The 27,099-nt window shown below is 42.1% G+C and overlaps 1 protein-coding gene across 2 annotated transcripts; it reads left to right on the plus strand.

Moving 5' to 3' along the window:
* Nucleotides 1-795: 795 nt before the first annotated feature.
* Nucleotides 796-27,000, plus strand: LOC146644660 (voltage-dependent L-type calcium channel subunit beta-4-like). Of its 2 annotated transcripts, none has more exons than XM_085394106.1 (14): nt 796-1,025; nt 18,071-18,190; nt 18,441-18,563; nt 18,684-18,805; nt 19,011-19,063; nt 19,625-19,644; nt 19,813-19,893; nt 21,785-21,843; nt 22,075-22,175; nt 22,348-22,499; nt 23,509-23,604; nt 23,705-23,875; nt 23,971-24,018; nt 24,092-27,000. In XM_085394106.1, exons 1-13 carry the CDS (start codon nt 987-989, stop codon nt 23,998-24,000), a joined length of 1,167 nt encoding a protein of 388 aa, XP_085250232.1. In that variant the 5' UTR covers nt 796-986; the 3' UTR covers nt 24,001-24,018; nt 24,092-27,000. The 2 variants fall into 2 exon arrangements, with proteins under 2 accessions (XP_085250232.1, XP_085250233.1); XM_085394107.1 differs by having other exon boundaries at nt 23,971-24,014.
* The last annotated feature ends 99 nt before the right edge of the window (nt 27,001-27,099 follow it).

The raw sequence follows: 27,099 nt of genomic DNA on the forward strand, positions 1-27,099 counted from the left end.
GAAATTAAACGAACAAAATGAATCTTTCAGTCCACTTCAGGGGCCTCTCTGTGTATGTGTGTGCGTGACTTTCTCCCGTGTCTTTGACATTGGCTGTGTGCTGTATACAGTTTAAGCTACCTGGTTGATTGGCTCGGTGTAAATGGAAGGCGTCTGCAGGATGTGAAGTGGTGGGGGCTGGTGGGCAAAGTGCTGGATCAGTGAAAACCGAGAAGACCTTCATCCAACCCCCCCTGCCTGGACATCTTCAGATAGTGAATGCAAAACGTCTAAAACAGCATCCCAGTCAAACAAAGCTCTTTGAATCTGAACAGCAAACAGAAGTAATGGGACTTCTGGGACTGTGATAATGAAGTAAATTAATATGCTTAGTCCATGTGTAACTTAGTCCACTTTCTCCTTCACGTGTCGCTCTAATGAGCCCATTACACCAATTTCATGCTAAGCAAGGAATCCTGCATGAACCCTGAGCTTAAGAGCTTGAGGGGCAACCCTTGCTTCGTAAACATTTTTAAATAACTGGGCCAAAAACAAATTGAGCCGCATACGGAAAGGGGAACAGTTCGGTATTAGAGATAGAAACATTATTGGATGAATTTATGAGAATTACTAAAAAAAATGTTCGTCATATATTCAGAAATTCCAAAATAGAAATCCAACATGAAGGCGCAGAAATCCAAGGGGACCGGGCTGTGCGAAAAGTGCAGGTCTTGCATAATTTATTACGAAAGCTGTAATCTATCCAGCCGTGTGTCCGTGCGCGTGGCTTTGTGTACAGTCATTGATCATGCCGTGAATCCAGAAACTAGAGATTTTACAGCGCAGATGCCGTGGGAGCATCGCATCCAAATGAAGCGTTATTACAGCTGAGTTTTCTCGGGCTGTGGAAATGTTTCGACGAGGCGCGGTGCTCTGCCTTTACTTGATGCCTTGTGGCTTTTTCACCCAAGTTGGGCTGTGGTGACCGAGACTGCTGTTATCTGCGGATGTCCCTGACCAATTCGAGCGTCTTTCTGCTGAACGAGGTAGGCTTTCGGTTTTTCCCTCTTCTTTTCTTTACCTTTATGTTGTCGAGGTAACTGAGGAAAATTTGGACTGTTTTTTGTGCTGGAAGGAGTTTGAAACCAACCTGCGTGCAGTGCATTTACAGTACCATGCAGACCTGTAAGGGGGGCGAAGGTAGTAGTAGCAGGTCCTTTCTGGGATGCTGATAATTAAATTAGACACGCTGACCACGCTGGGAATCTTCCGTTTGGAGTGGAAAAGCTTTGACGTGCATGGCACTGTCTGCCAGCTGGAATTAGGGACAGATGAGCTTTGAAATGTTCGTGATAGTCATTTCACCCAAAACAACAAAACTGGTCAGCTGGCGCAACAGATGAACTGCGTGTGTGTTTATAGTCCCACTTTATGGAAAATGAGGTAATAACTGTTTTAATACTGCAGGAAAAACAAAAGCAATTTAGATCATAACCGGTGTCATGCATTTGTGAATGAGTGTGGTAATTAACGATCAGTTAAACTGTGTGGCTGTGTCTTTGCCTCCTTTAGATTCTTCATGCTTGTTTATAATGTGAGAGGACTCCAGTCATTCATCAGAGGATGTGATGTAATGCAGTGCCTAAATCAGAGTGACAACGCTAAGGCCGAATATGATGGCTATCAGTATTTTATTTACTAAGTAACGTGTTTCATGTTGAGGGAGAGAAACACAGGCGAAGTTACTTCTACAGATAATATTGCAAAGCCTGAATTAGTCACAATGTTAATAGATACGAGTGAAATGATTCTCTGTTGATAATCTAATCTGCTTTAGGTGCTTTATAGAAAACACAAAAATCAGATTTCTGCTAAATTATCAATGTAATAATGTTGCATCTGCAGCAATCTGCACTTATTTAGGTTGTTTCATTTTGTGATGTTTTATGCCTAATTTAATCAAAGTTACCATGGTGCTCTGAAAGCTCTTCTTCTCCTGGAGGTTGCATTTCACAAAGACAGATCAATATATACCTGCAGCTATAGTGAGATGATTCACCAAACAATATTAGGAAATCTCACCCAAGGGGTCTGGACTTAAAGGTGACTGAAAAGTCAGGATACATAATTTTGACCATACTGTCAGCCAGCTGGCTGGGAAAGGTCCATCATCTGCTTCATTGTGTGTCTGGAAGCAAACTACTGGAGGTCCGCTCAGTCCCTCTGCAGTACGATGAAGTGCTAAAAGTCTCTCTGTCATCATGCTGAGGACTTTTTGGCACTAATCCCAAAAACTACATTTGCTATGCAAAATGTTCAGCACTCAATGCAAAATCAGATCTTAGATATTGATTCTGTTTTTTTCTATTTGAAAAAAAAAAAGAGCAGCTTACAGCGTTTTTCAATGAATAAAATGGGGGGGGGGGGGGGGGGAGTCATTTTTATACATATTTAACTATTACCTTTTCTCTTGTATAGAGAAAACTTTTATTTGGAATAAGGCCCTTTCAAATGTTCATTTGAGAGTGAAGTACTAGAGGTTACAAAAAACAAACTGTAGCTGCATGCACATCTGTGGTATCACAGTAAACTTCTGAAATCCCTCGTCTTTCTTTCTTTTTCTTAAACGTTTTTTCGTGATTATATCTGAACCACTTTGAACCAACTTCTCAGTGCACTGCTTGTTAACTTCTCAGTGAACAGCCTCACCGGAGATTATGTAAGGTACATGTGCGCAGCTCGCCACTGCAAGAAGTACACTGTCTGTGTGAAACACTGCGTGGTGACACTCTCGCTCACTTCAATAACATTCCAGTCTGTTTACCTCCTCCCTCCTCTTGGTGTGCTGGAACACATTCTGTACCTGCTTGTCTGAACCCATCAAGTACTGTATAAACCTCATGAAAGGATTTGGCAGCAAGGAGTCATCTTCCCTCCACTCAAAAATCAAAATGCAGCATCCCCAGTGCCTTAAAATAGCTCCTCATCCATAATGCACCAGCAGCAGCTCTGCCCACAGAGGCGCTTCATATGGGACAGACTGACAGACATCTGCACTCAATGCTTGGGTGGAGCTCCTAAAGCTCCTCTCTTTCTCTCCTCCTTTTCTCCCTTTGTTTAACTTCCAAACATTCATTCATTCATTCATTCATTCATTCATATTTTTATTCACAGAATGAAAATGGATGCCTCCTCTGTGTCCCTCTTCTGTTTTTTTTCCTCCTCCAGTTTCACTATTTTCTGCAACCTAGCCTATGAATTATGAATCTCAGTCTTGTTGGAGATTGTCTAGCCAACCATGGTCCTCCTTCATGTGTGAGACTACTTGGCTTTGACATATCTGCTGCTTTTTTACATAGATGCAAGGTGCAAGGTGTGGTGAGCACAAATGAATGAACCTGGTTTGTGCAGACCTCCCACATCCCATAAAACACACACACTCACCAGCCGAGCAGCTGTCAGAGTACAGCCATCCATGACGTCTGCAAAACACACTCTGCGAACCACAGGCTACACCGGGGACGCCTCCACGTGTCAAACATCGCCCCCCATATCCCTCTCATCACCATCAGACTTTCTCCCTTCTTTAAACTTTTAGCTTTTGAGATGTTGAAATCCAGAGCGGCTGAAAAATGTGACAGGACTGTAGAAATGCTTGATTTTTTTCCCCCTTGGAGGTTTTGTCTCTGTGCTCTATACAGTTAGCCCTGCAAGAAGGTTCTGCTTGTTGGGCTAATATGTGATTTTAAAGATGTCTGCTTGGGGTGTATCCCACTTGTGCCCTGTGATAGGTGGGATAGCTGGATAAGCAGATAAGAAAACGTACAGAAGGATGTAGTTACAACACATGGTACATATTTATGTCATCAGTTTTCATCACAACTCTACTGATACAAATTTGGCAGTGATCACCAGATATCTTGGAAGAACTTCACAACAACACTTAATTGGGCAGGGATAGCTCAGTAGGTAAAGTGGTCGCCCCATGATCGGAAGGTCGGCGGTTCGAATCCACTTAACGGCTACCCTGAGGTACCCCTGAGCAAGGTACCGTCCCTACACACTGCTCCCCGGGCGCCTGCTTAGTGGGCTGCCCACTGCTTCACTGAGTGAATGGGTCAAATGCAGAGAAAAACAAGTAATTTCCCCATGGGGATCAATAAAGTATCCATTATTATTAATTTTGGAATTACTTGCTCATCGACTATGTACAAGCGTAAATTGGTTTGCCCAAATAATTCTGGCAATGGTATTTTTGTTAAAAACTTGTGAAAATTACAAGAAAATCAGATATGGTATAATTAAATATGACTCCAGCTTTTCCCTTCGAGTGCTTCTGAAGTGTCTAGGGATCCCAGTCATGTTTACCTTGGTTGTTGCTTTAAGGCTCAGTGCCACCCGATGCTGCATCACATTGTCACCTTAAGCATCATGGTGGAGTTCTGAAAGAACCCAGCATGCGCTTTTGGTACAAAGTCCCATCGGACAGGCAAGGTAGAGATGAAGGGTAGACTAAGGAGGAGGAGAGAGGATGCTATGTGGAGCATAGAGAGCCTCACTGACGTAGAGAAGGGTTGTGTACTGAGTGGTGGAGAATAGGAGAGGAGGGGGGCTGTAAAGAAAGAGAGAGGGATAGTCTGCTTACAAGCACGCTACAGTACACTTCAGTGTTACACAAGAGAGAGAGCACACCATGACTGCCTAGCACAGAGAGAGCAAGCAAGAGAGACGGGGAGTGTTGCTCTCCTACCTCTATCTGAGTAAGTATGGCGCTATCTCTTCTACATCAAAATTCCTTGCCTCAAATTGCTCAGACCTCACAGCAGGTCTGATTTTCAGATGATAAAAGATTTTGGCTGACTTTGAAGAGAATGGAAAAATCTTTCCTCATTAAATTTTGATTGAAAGTTTGAAGAGTGGAGTTGTTTGCAGTTGTTAAAGTGGGGGAAGACTGAATTTTGATCTCCATTTGACCGCTGTGAACAGATCTGATGGATATCCAGATTCCTCACCCTCAGCACTCACATTTCACTGGAAATGTTGCACTAAAGCAGAAAATGGCATTTAGTGCAGTTGTGTGAAAGAGGAGCAATGGTGGGAAGCTGTGGGCATGCTCGCAAGCGTTTCTTTCTCTGCTGGTGGGGGGAAGGAGTGCATTTGGGACCACTAGGCTTCCTGTGTGGGGTCAATTAAATACTGCATGAGACAGAGCACTAAAAGCCTGTCCCGCGAGGAGCCAAGTGCTTTGTGTGTGTGTGTGTGTGTGTGCTGGTGCATCAGTGTGCAAAGCCTTGATTAAATTTGATGAACCAGCAATGTTGAGAGGACCACAAAGGTTCCAGTTCCAGCTTTAAGGTCCTCTCCAGAATCTGTGCACCGGTGTTCTCATTGTTATCTTGATAAAAGAAAAGACAATAGCCTACAATGTGCTTTCATGTATCCATAGGACTGGTTTAATCTAGAAAATCCATCTGTATCTATCTAATTCGCTTTTGTTAACTGACATCTTTCCTCGCCTACACCGTGTAGTCACTGAATAGTTTTGAGACTTAAACGTGAGCGAAAACACTTTTTTTCAATGTAAAGCTGGATTGCGTGAGTATGTAGGCCACCATTACATATTGATAAGTCTGAAATCCCCCCCAGTTAGCTCGGTGCACTAAACAAGACACACCAATTAGGCCCAACTCAAATCTAAAGCCTAAATCAGGTCATCTTTTAACAAACACATCTGACTTAATGAAGGATGCAGTTCTGTTTAATTCTGCACTGCACCATCGGTACACAGCTTTATGTGGGTTAGCTCCAGCCTCTCTGCGCTTTGAAGCAGTTTGGTGAAGTCAGGTTGAGGGATCCCCGGGGGGATGAAAGTCTAACGATGCACAGTGTAGCCGGCAAGGCCAAGTTGTCAGCATGGATGAAAGATATTCCTGGCTACACTCGTTGCGTCTTCTTCTACTGTATGCCAGCGTCACTGACAACCCATCCATAACTAGTCACATATTTACATCGTCAGTGTTGTATTCGCAGCACTTATCTGTGCAGCTGACAAATGCAAGGTGTATTCACTCCTTAGGTCTCCTTAAAGAGTGGAGTTGGTGTTGAGAGAACAGCTGTTTATCAGTGTGTCCTCATAGGCTGCAGGGTTTTCCAGAGGCTCATTAAAGACTGGGATAAAGTATTCTGGGGTAACATTAGAGCAGGAGGAGGGTGGAGCTGCAAAGGACAGTATGGAGTATCAATCTGTGTGCCTCTCATATTGATCCACTCTGCCCTACTCTGGTTGCATTTCTCTCTGGCTCTGAATGATCCACCTTTCCCTGTACTGCTGCCTCAGCTAACACTTCTCACAGAAAGTAAGGTGCCTTTTCATGAGTTACAAGGCCAGAAAGATGAGCGGTTGACTGCAGAGTTCCAGCATGTTAATCTCCATATTTGTCGTTAAGATCTGGAGCTGTTTTTTTAAAGCCCAGATGGCACAGGGCTTCTCACATTGTTTACAGAACAAGAGTATGGTTGGAAAAAAGAGAGACAGATAATCATAGAAAGTAACGGCGTGCGAGAGTATCAAATAAAGATCTGCTTGTGCTCAAAAACTGAGCTGGTTTAAAATCTAATATTTAACTATGGGTTTTGTTTTTTTGCCTTTTTTGGATTCAGTACTTGGATACTTGGAGGCCACTGATAAAACTACTTTCAGTGCTTCTTTATTCACAATGGGATCACCACAGCAGGTAGCTCCGCATATTTGATTACGCAGACTTTTACACTGAGTGCCCTTCCTGATAAAAGGGATCCAAAGGATTTGTGTCTCCTTCCAGGACTTAACAGAGGATCTTTTACTTGTCAGGCGAAATGTGTGGAGCGTCACACTACGCCCTCAAAGAATTTCGCTACCAAAACCATATTATTATATTTTTTGACACCTGCTTCAAGATAAACAAACCATATATACAAATATAAAATTACTTAAAAATGTACACTTTGAATTTCTGTCTTTCTCTAAATGAATTTCATTTTTTGTCTTCATTGGCTTGTGTAAAATCTGAACAAAATTGCTATTATAAGGTACAACTGCACCACAATATTAAAAATAGATACAATATAGATAAACCCACCTTTACTGCAGAGACAGCGCACATGTACATGCACAGTTATACAGATCCCTGCTCTTGTTTCCCATATTGGCTCATTCATATTCAGATTGTCTGTCTGGCTTCAGTGAATGTAGCTGAGCCATTCTCAAATCTGCTTTACTCTTTCTTTAAGGAATTCATCAAAACTCACTGAACTTTAACTTAAACAGCCCTCGGCTATCTCCCCACCGCTGCCAGGCCCAGTCACTGTTGGGAGGAGTGTGAGGAGAGGAGAGCTATATTTAGAGCACCTGAACAGCAAATTAATAACAAAAAAAGAGACATATTCTCTTAATCTTGTCTTCCTGTTCTAGTCTGACTGTGTTCTTCTCTGCCTGTTTCCTTCAAAAATCTCTGTATTTTTTCATTTCTCCCACAATTTCATGTCATCTTTTTCTCTTAATCTACCTCCACCCATTTCGCTTGAAAATATAGAGCTCTAAGAATCAACAGTAGCAAAGCAGACTAATGATTTGACATTAAAAATGTATTGAAAACTTGCATGTTTAAGTTCTCTTTCTGTTGCGATGTAGTTCATATTAGCCTTTGCTTGTTTCTAGCCCTCTTTTTCATTCCTTCTAACTCTCTCTCCCTTTATGATTGTATGGTGCCATTACTCAGAGGCTGTTTTACCCACAGCCCTAATGATGGAAATATAGCTACCATATCTTCTCTGCTGAGGGATCGGAGAGTTATTGCAATAACTTTAATAATGTGTGTGTCTCTATGTGTGTGCGTGTGTGTGTGTTAATATGGTATGTGCTTCCCTGCTTGTAAAAAGCCACACAGAAATATAGCCCCAGGGCATTTTTTTCCTAAAAGCCTTGGCAGAGTGCACTTTCTTCATTCTTAAGCAGCGAAAGTTCAGTGAGGGTGAGAGAGCATGCATGCTGCCAGCACAATGGACCCCAAATCAGGGTCTTCAGTGCCTGGGGCAACGTATAGAGCAGGCATCCAGGCCTGGCTCGCCAGGAACGAGACTTTCTTCTGCAACGGAGACGTCTCTTTCTGGCTTATTAAGACATCTGATGGACTCTAGATGGCTGCTTGCTGACTCACCGATGCAATTCTGTTTTGTAGACTCATGCATCACCTTCCTGTCAGGAGGATGGTGCAGGGCAGGGCAAGCAGGCAAGCCCTACCCTACTCGCCCCATCTCGCCTTCTCTTCCTGTTTCTGCATCCACATGTTCGCCTCTCTTTCATCAACGGCTTTACATCCTCTGCATTTCTGAGTGTTATTCATTTTGCTTTTCCTGTGCAATAAGGAAAGATACCAATTGGCAGAGGAATGACAATCAGAGACTATTTTTAAGCTTTCCTTTGCTCAGCCATTGTTATTTTTACTTATCGAGGCTTACAAGCTTATCCTTTGTTCTGCTTTATTTTTAGAAGTTCTCCCTGTGCCCAGTAAAAAATTATACACTGCACAGTGAGAGTAAACACCAGTCCAGCAATGTAGTTGTTGATTTTATATAGATATATGTGTATCTTTTTCAGGATCTCTTAATACCTGAACTTACATAAGAGGGAGGTATGGAAAAACCTGAAAGGGTTGTGAATATGATGCTGGAGAGGGCTGCATGAGATTTGTGGCAGAGAAGGGCAACCCAAGGGAGAGCAAAGCTGAGCAGAGAAAAGATCTTTTTTTTTTCTTTAAATTTATTACATGAAGTCTGACTTGCAGCTAAAGCAAGAAACTATACAATACCAGCATGCGGGCGTGTACACAACAGTGCTGCAGTCAGGGCATCAATTTTGTATAGGAAATGACTGTTGAGGCAGCGCAGCAGTGGTTGTGAAGCACTTAGGCATCGCGCACCTCCCTCTCTCCCCACTGTTACCACGGGCTGAGGGGAGGAGGGTTACGCTTTTTCATTGCAATGGGGGGAAGAAAGCGCTGGCAGGAGCATCATGTCTGCCTCCGACTCGAGCGCTACAGGACTCATCTGCAACAAGGTACGCTGTTAACCCTCCCCCTTATTTAACCACTCTGCATGCGATTCCAGCCTCTTCATCTACGAGTCCTCCATCGCTCTGCTCAGAGGCGTCTTCATTCTGCTTTTTCCCCTCTTCTTCTTCTCCCCAACCCTCTCACTCTTTTCTCAGCAGAAGTCTGTTCACTTCATTCACTTTTCCAGCATAGCCCCTACTTGTCCTCTCGTCCCTCCCTCCCTCTTTTCTTCTTCACACACACTGAACTGAAAACACACAGGCTATCTCAACTCCATTACTTTGCAGCGGTGCTTTTAACTAGTAGTTCAGTGGGTGGCCTGTCTGATGAATAATATGACTCATGACCCATTTATTTATGGCTTGTCTGTTTATAAGGTCATCCATACCAATAAATAGTATACCCCAGACCCGTTTGTGGGTCTGTTTTCCCTGTTGTCTACAATAATGTTTCATGACATTATTGTAAAAATGCAGCAGCAGCTTCAACACTTCACTGTGGAATTCAAAAATAAAAGACTGAGGTATAATTTCTGGAATAAAAGACATAACAGTACTTTGATATGTACTGAACAATTAATGGAATAATGTGTATTTATACATCTGCATAAATATGTATCTTATTTTGCACAGATTGCCATAATATTGTTCATCTACTTCAGGCATGATGGCTAAGTATAAAAAGAGCAAACCATGGCTCTAACAGCTGGTTCATGAGCAAGGAAACTTGTTTTGTCATGTGCATGCTTCCCTCTGCTGGCAGGAATCTACAACTGCTGCTGTGTCATTATCACACGTTCCAGTCCGTAACATCTGGGGGATTTCTCTCGACACCCTCTTTGGCCATAACTGTCAGCTGCACTGTGAGCAGGTCTGTCTTTTTAAGGGTCCGGTCAGTCAAACAGAGTGAGGTGTGAGTTTGCACGGTACAGTAAAGCTGTTTCAACACTGAGACTGACCAGTGTGTCTGTGATTGTGTTAGATTCCACTCTTGGTCCTATTTTTGTGCAATCAGAACAAGGATTTATTTTTTTTATTTTTTTTTTACAGTGAGACAGAGTTTGTCAGAGACTGGAATAAGTAGTGAAATATATTCATGATTTTTTTTTTCTGATCTTGTTTGGTTTGTTAGAAATATGGATTGAAGGATGCATAAATATGAGGGATTACAACCATGGCTGTGTCATACATTAGATCACTTAACAGTTTATTTAAAAATTAGGATCAAGATTCATTATCTGCATTTAACCTATCTAGAGTATTAGGAGCAGAAGGACTGAAATCCAGGTGTAAGTCTGTACACTGGACATTAAACTAGCATCCAGCTTTGAAGCAACAAAGCCATTATGCTGTCACATTGACACTAAAGCTTAAAATGTAAAGATTTTTTTTTTTTTTTACTCATGCCCTTTAATATGCTTACCCATACTGATGAGTTGGAATTGGTACATGCATATCAGCATCTGTTCCCATAATGGCTGGCAAAAGCTTATTTCCAAAGTTCCAGCTTTCTTATTTCTTCACTGACAGAATTGCAATAGAGGCAAAAGTCTGTGAAATTCTTCTGTGACTGGCTTTTATTGGCACTGCATCATGGGATGTATCACACTTGCCTTTGAGGCTGTGTAGACGATTCTCTACATACTAATTGGGTACGTATGAATAGTTGGAAGGCACTGAGGAAGAAAGAGAATGAGAAGTAGTTAGAAAGACAGAAGCAAAAACACCCCAGAGGCTCCCCATACTATTAAAAGATAGGTTTAATGTGAGATTCTCAACTTCTGCCATGTATATTTTTACAAGGTTTGTGTGACACAAAAGAAAATGCCTGGACAGCAGACAGCTGATATTATGTCTATGGAAAGATCTGGACAGTGACAAAGAGAAAATGACTGTTGTGGAGCCCTTCTTCAGCAAATCAAAGCAGTTAAATTAGACAACAACAGTACAGCTAGTGTGTGTGTGTGTGTGTGCACTGTGTGCTAATGAGACTCTGTCTGAACTTTAGAATAAATATCCTCCTGTTCTATCTGTAGAACTTTATGGACTTTAATTAGGTTTTGTTTCTTGCGCTGGCAGACGCTTCAGATTCTGTTCTGCTTCTGGCAGGCTTTGATATTCAAATGATATCCACAAAACTCTGTGCTGGATTCAGCTAAAATATTTTTCTGTTTGTTTTTTTCTGGGCTGGGTGAGGGGGGACAGAGGTGGAAAGAGGGATGAGGCAGGTGGGAGACAAAAGGTAAATGAAGGATGACGTTGTTCTGGAGCTATATTTAGGTGTCTTATGTGGATACTCCTGTTTGGTATGTGAGGAGTCTTCCAGCCTTACATCCAGCTGGGACTGCAGCCACCAGGGAAGAGCAGGCTTGGAGTGAAAGGATGAGTGTGGAGTTTATGGAGTGAGCATTCTGAGTTTTATTTACATCTGTATCTGTCTGTGCCGGATTTACTAATTCATTTTTAATGATTAAACTGTGGCATTTCAAGAATTGATGTTCTTGAGAAATGATTGACTGACATTTAAGCACTTTTTAAAATACATATACATAAAAATTCCCCTATCTCCCCTGCGATCTATCCTTCAAGCTTGGGTCCTCTACTAGAGGCTTGGAAGCTTGAGGGTCCTGTACAGTTGCCGTTTGCAGTTTGCTAGGACTGTGCTCTTCTGAACAGAGATCTCAGATGTTGTTCTTGGGATCTGCTGGAGCCACTTGCCTAGCTTGGGGGGGGGGTCACTGCACAAATTGCTCCGATTACCAGTAGGACCACTGTTACCTTCACCCTCCACATCTTCTCAAGCTCTTCTCTGAGCCCTTGGTACTTCTCTAGATTCTCGTGTTTCTTCTTCCTGATGTTGATGTCATTTGGTATTGCTACGTCTATCACTATGGCTGTCTTCCACTGCTTGTTGGTTAGCCACCACCATTTTGTCCGTCTGTGTCTGGAAGTCCCACAGGATCTTAGCTCGGCCATTCTCCACAACTGTTACGTCCCTCTGATGGTGATATAAGAGTTGCAAGGCTGCTTCTGCGGTTCCACAGCACGAGCTGAGTAGCAGTCGACTGGTCAGCTTTTTTGTGATCTGGAAGCATGCCCACAGCTGATTCACAAACCAGTGACCCAGAGACAGAGTGAGCAGCAGCAGGCTGAGGCTGGTGAGATCCAGCGCTGGCTGCTGGTTGACTTCAGCAACTGCATTCAGAGGCACAGTTAGCAGCAGCATGGCTCGAGAGAAACCAGGACAGTGCAGGAATGTCAGCAGAACCACGCCTCTACCCAGAATCAAAACTTCATTGTGCTTTCTGGCACGCTGACCCTGTTTGCAGTTGTCCACACATCTGTGGAGTGTGTGTGGTAGAAACACCCAAAGCAAGCTGTGACTGACAGCAGGTGGTGATTCAGAATGACTTCTATTGACAGTCCTCAAAACGTTGTATAAATATTACACCCCACCTATTGTCAGGCGGGAGATGGAGCCTGATGTTTTGCAGAGCCTTCACCACATATGTGTTTTAATAAAATAATTTGTGTTGACCCACCAAAAAAAAAACCAAAAAAAAAACAAAACACTTATGTTACGACCCGGCTCAAAAGCCGCAACATAAAAAAAAAAGGAGATGAATAACAGAGTGTGGGTGAGAAGAGGTTTCATCCTAAAATGGAAAACCAGGTTGGCTAAAATGGCTGGTGCCACCAAGGCAAAGACTAGTGCACTGCCGGAAAGCTTGCCTCAGGTATGCTTTTATCCACACCTGACTAGGTGTGGCCAATTAGCACCAGCTGAAAACACTGAGATGATTAAAAGCTGCAGAGGGACGTAACACCTCCTCCCTTAAAAGGGTTCCTCTAGGACCCTTAAATTTATTAAAAGCCCCTCTGAAGCCTTCAGTTCCTTGACCCACAAACCTGGAATAAAAGTTAAAGCTAACAGAAGCACAGTGTTCACGTTATAGTTGGCATCTCTAAGCATGGATGGGCATGAGGATTTGAAGTTGCCACACTGAACAGACAAAAAGTAACATGTGACCAACACAAAGGAGCACAACAGTCAAACCCAAAATGATTACCTGATCTGCTACAACACACAACCAAAAGTAGCAACAAATAATCACAACTAAGTGATCTGTTGTCTCCACCACACAAACAGTCACATACAAGTGGCCCTATACCACAACAAGTTACTTTAATCCAAAAAGTTCAGTAAATCAAGCGTACTAGTGACCAACCACAAAATGGAGAGCTATGGCCACACAATGATCACATCAAGGGTGGCTCAGCACCCCACAGTGTTATTGCCATCACCTGGCCAACAACACTCACAAGTGATCCAACAAAATAGCCATATTCCCCACAACACTAAAGGTCACAGCACAAAACACTCACCTCACAAGGATCTCATTAGCATCCATCCACACTGACATATGCACACACAGGGTGTGCACACAATGCCAACTTAAAAACAGCCTACCTGCCTCAGCTACAGACCATAATCATGAATGGTCTCAAACCTCCTACCAAGTTTGGTGCCACTGATTTACTATGTGCAACTCCCAGCCTAAAACACTAAAAACAACAAAACCCTTACTTTTCCTACCCTAGTCTTCAGTGGTGTACCAGGCTCGAGGCAACTTTAAACGCGAACTCGAGAGCAGGCAGCAGACCAGAGATATAGTCTCCTACCAAACTCTGAAGCGTACCCCCACCCAGGATAGCCACCAAACACAATAAACTAAAACAATAAAGCAAAACAACAAACAAGTGCTTCAATGGAAGGGCAGCACAGCCACCCAGCTGAAACACACTAACTAAAGGGAGTTTGCACAATTACAGTGACCACCATCACTCACCCACTTAAAAGCAAAACAAACTGACATTCAGTCTCCACTAAAATGTCCAAATATCCCGGACGAGCCCCCACTTATGTTACGACCCGGCTCAAAAGCCGCAACATAAAAAAAAGGAGCTGAATAACAGAGTGTGGGTGAGAAGAGGTTTCATCCTAAAATGGAAAACCAGGTTGGCTAAAATGGCTGGTGCCACCAAGGCAAAGACTAGTGCACTGCCGGAAAGCTTGCCTCAGGTATGCTTTTATCCACACCTGACTAGGTGTGGCCAATTAGCACCAGCTGAAAACACTGAGACGATTAAAAGCTGCAGAGGGACGTAACAACAACCCTAGTGGGCGTCTCCCATTTTGACCTAGGGACTTCCAGGCCATATTCGGCGCATATGTTTCTGTACACTATGTCGGCCACTTGGTTATGGTGTTCCATGTATGCCCTGCCTGCTAGCATCTTACATCCTGCTGTTATGTGCTGGATTGTCTCAGGAGGCATCTTTACACAGCCTGGTGTGATAGACCCCAGCCTCTGGATCTTGTGCTCAGAGCTTGTTCCTGTGCTGCCATCAGTGTTGGTCAAGTTACTTGAAAAAAGTAATCAGTAACTAATTACTGATTACTTCCCCCAAAAAGTAATCCCGTTACTTTACTGATTACTTATTTTCAAAAGTAATTAATTACTTAGTTACTTAGTTACTTTTTAAAAACACGATTTACAACCTGAATAGGTGATAAAGCGATAGATCTTTCAGCCCAATTCTACTTTTTCTGCATAATCCATCATACAAAATGTAATCAAATGGAAAAGTCTCTTTTTTTTAACTTGTTTTATCAGTTTTAATCTTTTAACTTTATGCATCAAGCAAAAATGTAATTATATGCAACATTCTCTGACTTGAATAAATTAGTTTAACATTTAAACCTATTTTCTGCACATTCCAGCACATAAAATAAAATATTTTTTGTGTTTACACTCACTCTTTCAAATAGATGCAAGTAAAACACAGCAGAAAATAAATAAAGTCAAAGACTCAGCGGTCCTGTTGCTCTATTTTCACCTGTAAAGCAGGAGTGGCGTAGGCGGAGGTTTACCCTGGTGCAGGTGTGCCGCAGCGGTCAGTTGAAGAATCCGCGAGTTTCTCTGTGAGTTTCCCATTACGTCGTTGCGCACTCGGTGCTTGCTTGGAAGTTTAGGGTTTTTTTTCGCTGTAAAAAGTTTTCTTCCCACTCACAACGGACGCTAATGTTTTTGTCACTTTTTATGGAATCAAACTCAAAATAAGGTCAGTACTTCCATGCTTTAAACGCTGCACGCTCATACTCTCTCCCACAATCGATATAGGATCCATTGTTGATCTGCACACAGCTGTTGTCACCAACGGCGCACTCGCTTACTAGGGGTGGGGGAAAAATCGATACTGTGTAGTATCGTGATATTTTGTTTGCTAATAATGTATCGATACAGGGACAGCAGAAATCGATATTTTGTTACAAAAAAGGTTTGTGTGCTCTGACTTCAGAGCATGTTGATCCTTTTTCTGAGCAAGAATCCTGACATTCCTTCACTGTCCAAATGTGTTTAACTTTTTTTTGGCAGCAATAAACATGACAGTTTACTTATTTTAATTTAAGACATGTTTTATTTTAATTAAGTTTAAAACTTTTTTATTTAATGTAAAATTATATTTTGTTTTAATTTACTTTCAAATTCTTCTGTTGCTGAATGGGCTGCATAGTTTTCATAAATAAATAATAATAATAATAATAAATAAATAAATAAAATTGCAATACTATCGTATCGTGCGTTAAGTATTGTGATAATATTGTATCGTGGGATGTATGGTGATTCCCACCTCTATCGCTTACGTCACTGTCATGAGACATTCTTGCAAAAAAATCACGGTTTTAGTAACGCAGTAACGCAGCGTTCCTACGGGAAAGTAACGGTAATCTAATTACCAATTTTGCAATAGTAATCCCTTACTTTACTCGTTACTTGAAAAAAGTAATCAGATTACAGTAACGCGTTACAAGTAACGCGTTACTGCCCATCTCTGCCATGATTAGTGCTTCTGTGCTATCTTTCAGTCCAGCTTTGTCCAGCCACTGGTAGGACTTCTGGATGTCAGTCACTTCCTTTATCTGCTGGTGGTACATACCGTGCAGTGGCCTGTCCTTCCATGATGGTTCCTCCTCTTGCTCCTCTTTGGTGCATTTCTGCTCCCTGAGATATTCACTGAGCACATCTTCCTGATGTATTTGTGGATGTTTGCTGCCTTATCCTGAACTGTGGTACTGACACTCACCAGTCCCCGGCCTCCTTCGTTCCGCTTAGCATACAGTCTCAGGGTGCTGGACTTGGGGTAAAACCCTCCATGCATGTTTAGGAGCTTTCTCGTCTTGATGTCACTGGCTTCTATTTCCTCCTTATTATAACAGCAGCAGGGTACCTGATCACAGGCAGGGCGTAGGTGTTGATAACCCAGATTTTGTTCTACCGTTCAGCTGATTCTCAGGACTTGCCTGACCCTCTGCAGATACTTAGTGGTTGCAGCTTTCTTAGCAGCCTCTTCGTGTGGGATGCCTGTGGGATGCCCAGATACTTGTAGCTGTCCTCAGTGTCTGCAATATTTCCTTCTGGTAGCTTGATCCCCTCAGTTCTGACTACCTTCCCTCTCTTTGTTACCATCCGACTACACTTCTCCAGCCTGAACGACATTCCGATGTCATTGCTGTATATCGTGGTGGTGTGGATCAGTGAATCGATGTCTCGTTCACTCTTGTCATACAGCTTGATGTCATCCATGTACAGGAGGTGGCTGACGATTTCTCCGTTCCATAGTCGTATCCGCAGCCAGTTTTGTTGATGATCTCACTGAGGGGGTTCAGGCCTATGCAGAACAGCTGTGGGGACATAGCATCTCCTTAATAGGTCCCACACTTGATGGTGACTTGTGCTATGGGCTTGAAATTGGCATCTAGTGTTGTTGGCACATCCCCATTGAGTTCCTGATGAAGGCTCTACAGGTCCTGTTGATCTTGTACAATTCTAGGCATTCCAGGATCCATGTGCGGGGCTTCGAGTCACAGGCTTTCTTGTAATCAATCCGGGCACTGCACAGGTTGGTCAGTCTGGTCTTGCAGTCTTGGGCGACTGCTTTATCTACCAAGAGCTTGCGTTTCGTTCCTCTGTTATTCCTGCCAATTCATTTCTGTGTCCCTGCTCATGTATTGACCCACGTGCCTGTTCATCTTAGCCACTATGATGCCTGACAGGAGCTTTCAAGTGGTACTAAGGCAGCTTATTGGCTGGTAGTTGGATGGGACCGCTCCCTTCTGGGGGTCCTTGGAGATCAGGACTGTCTGGCTTTCAGTTAACAATTCTGGGTGTGTTTCATCCATTAGCAGTCTGTTCATTTGTGCTGCCACTTTAGATCCAATAGCTACTGAGCATTGACATTGTGGGTTGCGTCCTTCTCCCATATGCTCTTCCAGTATTGCTCCATCTCCAGGTTTGCTGGTGTGGTTCTCATATTGTTCCCCTGCCTCTGAGCGTATACCTTGGATGGTTCTGTGGAGTACAGCTGGTTTATTCTCCTGGTTTCTATTTCTGTGTTGAAAAAGCTGTGTTGTATTCAAGACTTTATACAGTACTGTCAGTATGATTTTAAATTGTAAAGCAGTACCAGTGGTAATAGTCCTATGTTGTTGTTGTTGTTTTTGTTTCATTATAAATCATATCCAGACATTGGATATAAGTCTGGATATTGCAGCATGTGTTATCAAAATGCTTGGTTGAAAATTGGACTTTTGCCAATGTATGGTGTGCCAGTCTGAGTGAATAAATAGACAGCAAGGTCGTGTTGCTTGTTAGTGTTGCAGAACTCGTGTTCATATTCCCCTGGGTGACATGCTTTGGAAAGCTGCAGAAGAAGAAACCCAGGTGCAGAAACAGGTGAATAGTAAGGAAAGAAAAGGGAAGTACGGAGGTCAATGCGTAGATGATGATCTATCTGTAGCTGAATCCGCAACATATGAGCTAAGTCTGTGTTTTCTATGCCGTGAGGAATTCTGAACAGCTGCTTCCAGGTACCTTATTGGGCTGATTTATGTCTTCTCCACCTGCTTTAAGACTTTCCTTCCTTTCCTCGTTCACTCAGGGTTCAGCCGATTCCTACACTAGTCGACCCTCTGATTCCGACCTGTCCCTGGAGGAGGACCAGGAGGCGTCTCGGCGTGAAGCCGAGCGCCAGGCTCAGCTGCAGCTGGAGAGAGCCAAGGTGAGAGCCTCAAGGTCAAAGGTCAATTATTGGCTTTAAAATCACCTCTACCTCCACAGGTACAGCAATAAAGTCCTGAGTCATGCTGAAAGCTTGCGTTCCAGTCGACCACTTTAGTCTTTATGTGTGTAAGGGTCTACAGAACTAAAACTAATCTTCAGATACAAATTTTGCTGAATATTAAAGAAAAGGTCATTCGATATATTGCCATAGATCTTATTTGTTTTGGGGGGGGTTTTGTCGTCCACAGGCTAAATCAGTAGCATTTGCAGTGAGAACCAATGTGAGTTACTGTGGGGCCCTTGATGAAGATTGTCCAGTCCAAGGTGCTGCAATTAACTTTGAAACCAAAGACTTTCTGCACATAAAAGAGGTGAGAGCCATTACAATTCTGCATTTGTACATGGTTTACAAATAAAGTAACAATAAATATTTACTCTGATTAATGTTAACGCATCTTGCATCATGAGAGGTGTCTTTCACTGTTACACAGAAATACAACAATGACTGGTGGATTGGTCGGCTGGTGAAGGAAGGGGCAGACATCACTTTCATCCCCAGTCCAGTCAAACTTGAGGCCATGAGGATAAAGCAAGAGCAGAAAGCAGCAGCTAGGTCAGAGATTACGCAGCTCTGAGAGACCTCTCTGTTTTTCTGACGCTGTTGTCCTAATTTTAGCAGCTTCCTCTGCAGCACACTCTTTGTAAAGTTATTTTATTACTTCTGCTCATATGTTGCTGTGGTTTGGAGGTCCTTCTTTCTAAATTGCCTCCTTAGGGGATCCACGCATAATGAAGCTTTGCATTATGTTGCTCCACAGGAAAGGAGGGAACGCGTCATCCGGAGGCTGGAGGTCCACCCCTCCATCTGCAGGTGAGAGAGACTGAAGGAGTCCTGCTGTCATGTCTGTCTGTCAGGCCTTCAAGCTGCTACCGAGTCAGATTTGCGTACAGGGACTATTTCTGGGCAAAAATGTTACCTTCAGGGAAAACACGTGTTTACAAAAATCTTTTTACTATAGAGTTTTACTTTAAATCAAACTGAAGTTCAAAAGTTATTTGATCACTGCTGAATTTGGATCAGAGCTTCCTGAATAACACACAGTTAACAAAACTGTGCACTTGTGAAGAAAAACTCGAGTGAATGCAAAAAAAAAAAAGCCCAGATTGTTATTGTTCTTTTTTTTTTTAAATTGTTTTATTATTTTCAGTTTATTTCCAGAGTGGGGTTACTCATTTCTGTTTAGTCTTTATAGTTTAAAAATGTTTTACTCTTGTTAGCCCAGTTAGTAACTTGCAATTTTGCTAAGTGGAATCATAAGCCCCTCCACTCCACTTTCACAAACACTGGACACGCCCCTGCTCATCACTAATTGCAAGAACCCACTTAGCTTTTCGCCTCTTTGCTCAATGTTCATTCTGTTTGTTTTCAAAGCCAAACAGAAGCAGAAACAGGTATGTTGGGGTATTCATCTGTGTATCACTCTGCTCCGATTATTTAATTTAAATGTTTTTATTAAATTTTTATAACTTTAAAATCTATCTCTGTGATCGTGTATTACTGTAACTTCCACATATCTTAATTTTCATGACTTCCACACTGTCTGCTTGTTGCCTGTGCAGACTGAACATGTTCCCCCATATGATGTGGTCCCTTCAATGCGGCCGGTGGTCCTGGTGGGTCCTTCGTTGAAAGGCTACGAGGTGAGTCAGCCATCAGTACTGTTCTTCAGTTATTTGGGCCTGGTTCTGTTTAATCTTGTGTTTTGATGCATGTAAATTAATTTGATTTAAATATTAAATGTATTTTTAGAGATAGTTTTTTATGTATTTTTATTATGGACAACACATTTGATCACAGCTGCGTTTTGGTCCAGTCAGAAAATATTGCAATAGCTATCTGACAAATTGATGCAAAGCAAAAACGACAAATTTCAGCAATAGTTTGGCCATCCTTTAACTTTGTCTCTAGTGTGAACATTTATGAAATTTGAGATTCATGCTGCTCATGATGAGTCATTGGCAGGTCAAAATCTCACTTTTTTGCTGCAAACATTATGATGTCCCACAGTAGCCTCTGCTGTAAAATGTGTATAATTAGTAAACTCGCATTGTTATTATGAGCACATTAGTATGCTGACACAAGCAGTTAGCTGAAAGTACCAGTGTGCCTAAGTGCAGCCCACAGAGCTGCAATGTACCATATCGCTTTTCCAGAAAAAGACAAATAAGCTATTCTGAGGCATTACTTAATGTTGCAGTAATCTAACTGGGAATGAAGCCTTTCATTCACTTTGCTTTTATTAACAAAGAATAAAAATTAGGAAATTAAGCAGGAAATTAAGCAATAATATTTACTGTAACTATATGTTAAACGTATTTAGATGTTTGAGTTATTTCCAGCTAGTTTCTGCTCTTTTTCTCTTCTGGATTCCCTTTCTAGCATGAGTTTAATCAGGTGTGGATTTTCTGATCCAGTAAAACTGGGGTGTTTGGCTTCCATTATCCCATGAACGCTTTTACTAAGCCGCAGTCCCACCCTGATGAAATTAAAGGGCACACAGTAGGCATCTTAGATCCATCTGAGAGCTACAGAACTGCATGTATGCCCCTTTGCATTAGCCACACCATGTGTTATACTCCCATACTGAACAGACACGCACACACACACGCACACACACACATGCACACATCACAGATGAGACATATGAAAACCCACTGCAGTCAAAACGAAATAATGTCAGAATGCATCAATTTCGATGACTCGGTGGATGAATATGTGAGGCATGTGCTTCAACATTTTCTCCCTGCCTTGCTCTTTCCTCTGTGGCGGTGCAGGCTATGAGCCAAGCTGTTTGTTTTGTGTGTGTGTGTGTGTGTGTGTGTGCGTGTGTGTGTGTGCGTGCGTGCGTGTGTGTGTGTGTGTGTGTGTGTGTGTGTTGAAATATTTATGCGTTGCTCTGGTAATGTGCTTTGGGGATGCTCCAGTGGTGAATGCCAGGCTGCCTCTTTCTCTCATTCCCTCACATTCTCTTTCTCTGTGCTCCGTCTCTTGTGTACAAATTATTTTCGGCGACTCATCAGGGTTCTTCAGCACTGTCTCTCCTCCTTTCCACTCCTTTGCCTTCTTTCCCCATCTCTCTGTTTCAGTGTGGAAGCTTCATCCTCTACTCCAAAGGCCATTCATTTTTCAGGACTGTTTGAAAATAGACTGCTTCACTTCATCCTGGCAGTGCACAAACATCATTGTGCCACTCAGACATCCAAGTGATTTAACACTGAACAAAGAAGGACTGTAATGCTGCTCATTTTTATCTGTGCTGACTCTTCTGTCTCTTTACAAAGCTATAACTGATTGGTCTTAAAGCTAAAAAATCCCATCACTGTCCTTCCAGCTGTTTACAGCTTCATTATAGTGTGTGACAGCTGTATTAATCCTCATTTAGTGCAGACACTTAAAGTCAGGTGTCACTAAAATCAGTGAAACATGCAAGAAATACTAAAGAGCAAGACGTGTGCATGAGTGAATGCATATTTCACAGCCCTTTCTCTCTCACAACGTCCCTCACTTATCTTCCTTGTTTCTGTTTCCTAGGTAACAGACATGATGCAGAAAGCTTTGTTTGACTTCCTAAAGCACCGATTTGATGGCAGGTGGGTAACGGCTGTCTGTGTCACTCTCTGCAGATGCAGAGCAGCGTACAGTAACGCTATGTCTGAACTGCCGAGCTGCTTGTGTGTTTCTGCATTGCACGTTTCGTGCTCGAAAGCACACACGATGACGATGATTTATTTTTAGTTGCAAGCGAGAAGGAGCACGAGCTCGTCTCCTCCTTTGAAATGGAACAGTTGTGGATGTGGTGTGATAAGATGGTTCTTGTTTAGGATCACTATTACCCGGGTGACCGCTGATCTGTCATTGGCAAAGCGCTCAGTGCTGAACAAGAAAGCCATAATGGAGAGATCCAACACACGCTCAAGTCTGGGTGAGATTTAGAAAAAATTTTTTAAAAACTTGTCTTTGATCTTTTTTTGCTCAATAAAGATGGACAGATGGATGCTAAAAATAGATGCCCTTCTGTCTTCAATGACAGGAAAACTTAAATAAGTGATGCAGCTCTGTTAAAAGTGGCTTATGCAACTCTCTGCCATTCACAGCTGAGGTCCAGAGTGAAATAGAGAGGATCTTCGAGCTGGCCAAGTCTCTTCAGCTGGTCGTCCTGGACGCAGACACCATCAATCACCCAGCACAACTCCTCAAAACCTCTCTGGCTCCCATCATTGTCTACGTCAAAGTCTCATCACCTAAAGTAGAGTACAATCCTCAAAGCTGCCTTTCTGGTCATATTCTGGATTCTGAGCAAACTAGTGGTTAATTAAACCTCTGTGGCACTATTTTAATTATTTAAATATTTGCTGGTTCCCAGCATCTGAGGGATCGTACACAAAATGCCTTGTTTTAGATGGTAAATGATGTACGTGGTTACATGGTTCTCTCCAGGTACTCCAGCATCCTCCAGCAGTCCAAAGCAGTCCATGCAATTAAGAGTTAGGTTAACTGGTTATTGTAAATGACTCCTATGTGTGAATGGTTCTCTCTCTGTGTTGGCCCTGTGACAGGCTGGTGAACTGTACCCTGTCTCTCGCCCAATAGTAGCTAAGATAGGCTCCAGCCTCCCTGTAAACCTGAATAGGATGAGAGGAAGAAGATGGATGGATAAATGATTGGATGGATAAATGATAACAGAATTAGAAAGTTCAACTCGGAAGGTTTTAAAATAGTACACTCCCCGTACAGATTAACATTTGTTTGAAGGAGCTCAAAAGAGGCAAATCAATGAGGAGAAATCATTTGGAAGAATTGAAGAGGAATTGAGACTTTGATGACTCATAATGGCAGAACAGAATCCCAGCAGTGATAGGATTTAGAGCACTGAGTGACTCTGAGTGGGAGATGGGGAGGAAGTGGGTTGCACAAATGAGAGTCTGAAAGGGAGAATGAAAGAGAGCGTAGATTTAAACCACACAGAGTGGAGGCTGATTGGCTCAAATAAGGCAGGTGAGAAGATGATTGGACTCGAGTAAAGATGTCAATATTGAGACGGACAGCACGGAAAAGAGGTAGACATGGAGACAGGAAAGCAGGCAGATGAGTGATTACAGATCTTTCTTACTGAACGTACGCATGAGCGTTATTTAAACAATTTCTGTCTGTAAGGGGTGTGTCTAATGCGGTTAAAACGGATAAATTAATTGTATGATATTAAATTAAAACCATGCTCGTTCATTTTTTGTGTGTGTGTCTGAATCATCTGGCAGGTTCTTCAGAGGTTGATTAAATCTCGAGGGAAATCACAAAGCAAACACCTCAATGTCCAGATGATGGCGGGGGACAAGCTCGCTCAGTGTCCACCTGTATGTCACGTTATGTAATTAAATGATATTTTAAAAGTTTAAAAAGTTTTCATTGAAGGACTTTGTATAAGTTTTCTCTTATCATTTTGTGAATCAACAGGAGATGTTTGATGTCATCCTGGATGAGAATCAGCTGGAAGATGCATGTGACCACCTTGCAGAGTACCTGGAAATTTATTGGCGTGCTACGCACCTCCCCTGTTCTGCCCCAGTGAATCCCTTACTGGACCAAAGTGTGATAACTCCACCTTCTGCTAACTCCAGCCAACAGGTAAGAGGAAAAAGAAACTCCTCAGGTGGTGCTTGATTTACTACTTTCGGATGCATTATTAATCACATATCCTTTGCTTCCTGTGTCCACTCTAGTTTTCTGAGACTCAAGAGTTGATAGAATGAGCACTACTTCAGATGTAGGTGAGATGAAACTTACTTTTCTGGATCTGCTATCGTTACCGTCTCTTGAAATTTGCCCCTTCGACCTCTGCAGGAGCAGCTTGTGCTGTCAGCTGGGGTCAGACAGTCGTAGCGCACAGGGACCAGGGCACCACCAGGGGGCAGCAGCAGTCCTCGTCTCTCCAAACCTGGCCACCACCTTCTCCAGCCACACCTGGGCCAAAGAAAAGAGGAAAAGCAGAGTATGGTGAGAGAGAAGGAGCAGGAGGCTGGTGAGCTGGAAGGAGAGAAGACACAAAAAACAGGAAAACAAGAAGAAGGAGGAGAATGATTTGATTAATGCTGCAACAGAAGAAGGAGCCTCCACCTTACTGCTGCCCCCTCGGCAAAAGCTCCCTGCTCCCACTACCACGCGACAACTCAGGGCCAATTTCTACAGCTCCACGTGCACTGGTATTTCAGAAAAACAGTGTAGCAGTGAAGTTACAACTCACTATCTGCCCCCTTTCTCATATTTTTCTCTCACCGTGACCTTAAACCTGTACCTCACTCCCCGCTTTTACATTTGAAGTCACGTCTCCCACCTGACAAAGGTGCGCCAGCCTACGTTTGCTCACACAGGCAGATTCACCTCTCACTGTAGCTACATCACACACCTGTAAAGTTCAGAGGAAGTTAGCCTACAGTCCTGTAGCATAGCAAAGCTACCAGTGTAAAACCTATACACCCTCCCAACACAGGGTTCCAGGGGGTCTGTGTCTGATACACGCCACTTAAAGAGGGTGACAGAAAATCAGCTTTGTATGTCTTCCATCTCTGCAGCTCTCGATGAGTTGTCATTCCAAATGTTTAACCAAATATTTTCTCTACAGCACAAATGCAATGTCAGAGGCATCATGTTGTCACTTATGTTAGAGGACTCTTACTTTCCCTTACTTGCAGCTCCTGTTTTATGTTATTCTTTCTATTGACCTTTTTACTGTAACTGTCGTTACTACTGTTTATAATTCGTAAGCTCACTCTCAGTGTCACTGATTGCATATCTGTACACAACAGTGATGCTGAACACATGTATAACAAGCACAGACATGCACAGACGGTCTATATGCATCTTTGTCACAGCTATGAATGTATAAACGCTGGTCCACTGGCTTAGGAAGGATTACTTATAATAACTGTGGTTTGCAGATGATTGGAGGCAAAACCCGAAAAGGTCTGTTATCACATCTAAATATCCTAAATGCTTACACTTTACAAAGTTTGACTGTATTTACATGATTTTCCTACCCCAAAGAAAAAATAGTTTGTAAAATTGTTTTATCCTCCCAGAAATAATTGATCACAGATAACCCATGTTTAACATGAGCTATTCCACAACTGCTCCTGACTTAGGACTAACTTCAAAATGTTCATTAAGATGGTTTGAAAGTAAAACTTTGGAACCAATGAGCCAATAATAATAATAATAATAATAATAATAATAATGGAAATATTAGAAATGAGAAAGATTAATGATTTCCAACAACATCTGTAGACAATTAACAGTTAAATATTACCTCAGTGTGTCTTCTGAACGTGGTGCTTGGTGATTGTAGCTCTAAATTACAATAAGCGCATCACCGTAAGCTACGCAGCCAGGAACATGGTCATTTATTTATTTACGTCCAATATTTTGTTGTTACTCTCTGTCAATATAGCGTCAGCATTAAGTTGCTCTGTGAATAAGAAGCTGTGGACACTCACTACACTACACCACTGAGAAGACTTCATCTCCTCTACAGGAACAAGATCTCTGAGCACATGAACTGATTGTAAAGGTTTACTTCCTAACAAGCCTGGGAAAGTATTTTATTATCACTGGACATGAGGGTGACCTCTGGTGATGTATTTACATTAGTACCAGGTCTTATAACCATTATTACTTATTCTCTGCCCACATAGCAGGATATACATTATATATATGCATAGACTTTAATCAAAAACATGTCAGATTTCATGTGCGTACAACCACCAGTGTTCTCTTTTCTGCATCCATTTCATGTCTTGCATTGCTCACAAAAATGAATGCGTCTCAGTAAGCACTTCAATAATCGCATTAATGCAACTGCTTGTGTCATTTAAAGCAACAGAATTCTGCTAACATATCATACATATAAATAATCGAATATATGTGCATGATATATTGTATTCCTGTTTCATCAGAAGGGCTTTTTCAGATCAGCGTCACATGAGCCGTTCACTCTTCAGACTAAATCTGCGCGACCTATGTAACCACTTACATATGCATTATAAAGGCTTAAATGTAAATACTGTATATTAAATATGCAGATACTATTATTATTATTAGCAGATTGCACAATAACAGCAAAAGCTGACAGGTTTTAACCAGTACACAATTCTATAATCAGCGCCTGAGAAAGCATGTGTTTATATGTAATATCCTCTTTCTTTCCTTTTTTAAAGAATGGTGCACAGCTTATATAGGACCACTATTAAGGTTGCTTCCACTAACACCCTGATTCATTTCTGAAGGGCCGGGTTTGAGATACATAACTTCTACTTGATGAAACACAGAGAGCACAGTACCTTCTTTCGATAAAATCTACTCAGCTTCTCCTGTTGCTTAATTTTTATTGCAAGAAATTTATACAAAAGTCAATTATACTTCTTTGGTTTTCCAAAGCACAATTTTTTACAATTATCATTTCCTATTGCGTTTCACTTGCCTAAATTCTGTATGCAATACAAAGTTTAGCATCAACGAGACACTAGCTGAGACTATCAAAATATCTCCTCAGTTAAGATGGAGTATAATTGCACTACTATTATTTATACTAAACGTTATGCTGTACCCACCTCCAATACAGAGGAAAAAAACTGTTTGGCCTAATGATGATGTCAACGTTTCTCATCGTTTCTGACAAGTCTGCAAGATAAATGATATCCAACAGTGTCTGATGATGATGTGTAATGGGTGCATCTTTTGTCAATAGCACATGAGAAGGAGGAGGTGAATAAAAAAAAACATTTCATTAACGTTTGTGTGTGCCATGTGACTTTTCATCAGCTATTCACAAAACCACCAACAGAGGGCAGAAGTAG

This window comes from Rhamphochromis longiceps, linkage group LG20, assembly GCF_057381845.1.
Source record: "Rhamphochromis longiceps isolate RC_006_pf linkage group LG20, R_longiceps_female_GT1.1, whole genome shotgun sequence".
NCBI lineage: Eukaryota > Metazoa > Chordata > Actinopteri > Cichliformes > Cichlidae > Rhamphochromis > Rhamphochromis longiceps.